The 3,364-nt window shown below is 52.0% G+C and overlaps 1 protein-coding gene across 1 annotated transcript in view; it reads left to right on the forward strand.

The window, feature by feature from the left end:
• Positions 1–1,432: 1,432 nt before the first annotated feature.
• LOC111729216 (limbin-like) overlaps positions 1,433–3,364 on the forward strand; it is a 14,279-nt gene continuing 12,347 nt past the window's right edge. The window contains exon 1 of the mRNA XM_023520199.1: positions 1,433–2,025. Coding sequence (XP_023375967.1) covers positions 1,900–2,025 — 126 coding nt within the window. The 5' untranslated portion in view covers positions 1,433–1,899. The remainder of the gene's footprint in view (positions 2,026–3,364) is intronic.

The following is a 3,364-nucleotide window of genomic DNA, read 5'->3' on the forward strand; positions in this document are numbered from 1 at the left end:
AGTGGTTTGAAGTTTCCATTTAAAATAAGAGTGTTTGGTGGCATATTGTCTTGCAAATGAATTTTTATTACTTTCAGCAGCTTGAATATTTAATGAAGCCTGTCTTTAATACCACATAGAAATGCAAATCTGCATCCTTTCCCGGGAGGTCTTTAGACAAGGATGGAAACCGTCTCTAGAGGCACATCCTGTGGTGCTGGAATTAACAAATTAAGCTTTCCAAAGAAGAAGACAAGATTTTGGAGAATCTTTTCTTAATTTCGCAGTCCACGTTGTTCTTATAGTACATGGGAAAGGCTTTCGTCCTCACCCACGTTTTAGGTGTGAATTTGCAGAAATAACCTTGGGAGACAGCTCTGGTGCTCACCTCATCCGCCCTGCACCTCCACAGGGGACTGAGCCTTAAGGGACATTTGGGCTACTTCCCATCCAAGGGCGGGGGAGAGTGAGGCCACATGGAGGGGACCTGAAAATCTGAGCTAAGGGCAGGTGTGTGACCAGGGGACCCTGCATCACACGCGTGTTTCCACTTACGGGAGTTCAGCCCTTCCCGCTGCCTCAGGAGAAGGTGCATCTTCCCGGACCTGGCGGTCAGGGCCTCTGTAATGTGCTTTCTGCCCACCCCTGGGGCCTCATCTCCCACTTGTTTCAAGCTCTGGTCGAATTCACCCTCCCGCTCATCCCGTAAGAACCCCACACACTGCGGCCACAGTGCCTTAGGTCATGATGCTCTTTCTACCTGAGTATCTGCCTCCTTCACCATCCAATTCAGACCCAGTGACTTCACAACCTTCCCTGACCCCTCCTCCATCCTCTGAAACTACCCCATAGCATTGTGTCTGGACCTCCGCGTGGCACCAACCCCATTCTACCCTGAATAATTATATTTACACCAACAATAACAGCAAAAAGCTAACATCTAGCGAACATTCTCCTGTGTCAGGCACTGTTCTAGGCAATCACAAGAAGTGGATTATTTAATTATCAAAATACTTATACGAAAGACTTCCGTTTCCGGATAAGACAGAATAAGAAGGCTTCCGTTACCCACTCATCCAAAACAAAACAAAACGAAATGAACAAAATACATGAATCCATGGTTTCTGAGGCCAAGACCACAGTCGAAAGTGATCTCTAGGAACGGACAGATGAGCTGAGCCCCGCGATTGTCCCACTGACGGCCGTGGAAGGGCGCCCCAGCGTTGGCCCGGGGAGCGGGAAGATGCCTTGCGTGGAGGAGACGGAGCTAAGATCTTAATTCGGGGCAGCCCAGTCGGCTGGATTTCAGCGGACAGGACCGGAGATGCAGGGGCCTTTCAATCACGGCAAAGGTTTCGGACAGTCACAGAGCGTGGCGTGTAGGGCCGCGAGCGGTCAGGAAGGGCGGGAGTCCCAGGGGTGGGGGCAGGGATGGCAGAACACACCTGTCCAGGCGTACCTTAGCTGGGGTCAGTGTGGGAAGGGCCATGGAGTCTGTGTCAGGAGCTTTGAACACTCATCCTCTATAACGGGGATCCGGGAAGGTTATAGCGACACAGGTCACTTTAATGTCAAGACAATAAACGGGGGATGAACAGCTAGACCCCCAGAGCCCCGACGAGGCTTCGTAAGCAGGGATGCCCTGCGGTCTGGAACTGCGCACTGCAGAGTCCAGTGCTGCTGCTTCGTAGATGTTTGAGACCTTCCCCGGCTGCCCAGCTGAAACCTAACCGGCTGCTCTCTGTAACTGGCTTGCTCTCTGCCCTCCACTATCCCTCCACTGACTGCCCTCTGGTTTCTGCCTCGGCCCCTCCCCAGGTCCGAGGAGAGCTGCTGCGGGAGAGGGTGCAGCAGCTGGAGGCCCAGGAGGGCCGCTTTGCCGAGTCCCTCGTCTCCCTGCAGTTCCAGAAGGCAGCCAGGATGGCCAAGACGCTGGGGGCGTACACCGCCCTCCTGAGCATCCAGGACCTGCTCCTGGAGGAGCTGAGCGAGTCCGAGACCCTGACGAGGTTGGCCTGCGTGCAGATCCTGGAGTCGCACAGCTCCGTGAGTGCGGGCGGGGGTGGAGGCCGGCCTGCGTGGTCGGTGGTCGTCGGCTGGTTCTTAAGGCCCACCGATGGTTTTTCACATGGCCGTGTCCCGCCTGTGCCATAGGGTCGTGGTGGGGATGCCGTGACGTAACTTGCCTGGGAGCACGGTCACTGCCCAAGACGGCTGTGTTTCCTTCCCTTTAAAAAGCATCCCTTTGAATTTTACCGCCATCTCTGAAACTGCGGTGCGCCTCAACAGGCCACGGGTCCCGTTTCTTCCACGGTGCCATGAAAAGGGACAGTGTGGCGTCTGACCAGTGGCACGTTAGGTGCAATGAAAGGTCAGGGTGTTGCTAACTTTGATGATTCTGGTCATTACCCTATTCCAGCATGCTGCATTTTCCAGGGCGTGAGCGAGCGCTATCATCATAAAACAAGAGCTATGGCCGTAACCGTTCCGAGGACTCATTTTAGGTCTTTGATGTGTAGATTTTAGAATTTCCTGCATTATCTGTTTTTATAATAATTTTGTAACGCGAGGAAAGAGGGACTCACACACTTGAGTGCCAAGTATGTGGCAGGCAGGCACTAACAGGCTGCGAATGGACACACTCTCTTTTAAGCATTATTCATTCTTAGTCGTGCATTTAAGCACGATTAATGATAAGTTGCAATGCTATGCTGTTTTATAATTATGCTCTTTGTCATATGTTATGTTACTTAATTGTTGAGCCGTGCCATGAGAAGGTACTGTCATGATGTTCCGTTCTAAGGAAAAGAAATTGGGTCTCGGGCAGGTGGCAGGTGAAGTTCCTTGTGACGTCCACTTGGCTGATAAGTGGCGGGAGCTACAAACGCGATCTCTTTCTGACTTCAACCTCCCCCACCGTCACCTTGATGGATCACTCCAGTTGATCTTGCCAATGGGCGTTCTCATAGTTTCTTTTAAAAAGTCATAAATATCAGACTCTGAAGAGTCCAAGACTATTTTCCCCGTACACATTATGCACCCTGCACCGTGACAACTGTTTTTAGGAAGAGGAAGAAAGTGGCAGTGTCATTGGTTTTGCGGCACAAGCCATCCAGATGCTGGGTGAATAAAAACAAACAGCGTTTAATGCTTCACGAGCTCCCAAGAGAGTGTGGGAAGTCCCCAGAGGCCAAAGAAACTGGACGGAGAAAGCGAGATTCACAGAGGGCCGTGAAAGCAAATTGAGGCTGAAATCTAGTGGCAAAGGATGAGACCTGGAACCCGAGGATTTGGGGGGTTATTTGGGGAGTAATAGGAGATGGGGGTGAGGGCTGTCCAGAGGTGGTAGAACCCCCAGTGAGAGGGTGGGAGGAGAGAGCCACCC

The sequence above is a fragment of the Pteropus vampyrus genome, unplaced genomic scaffold (assembly GCF_000151845.1).
Source record: "Pteropus vampyrus isolate Shadow unplaced genomic scaffold, Pvam_2.0 Scaffold252, whole genome shotgun sequence".
In the NCBI taxonomy this organism is placed as follows: domain Eukaryota; kingdom Metazoa; phylum Chordata; class Mammalia; order Chiroptera; family Pteropodidae; genus Pteropus; species Pteropus vampyrus.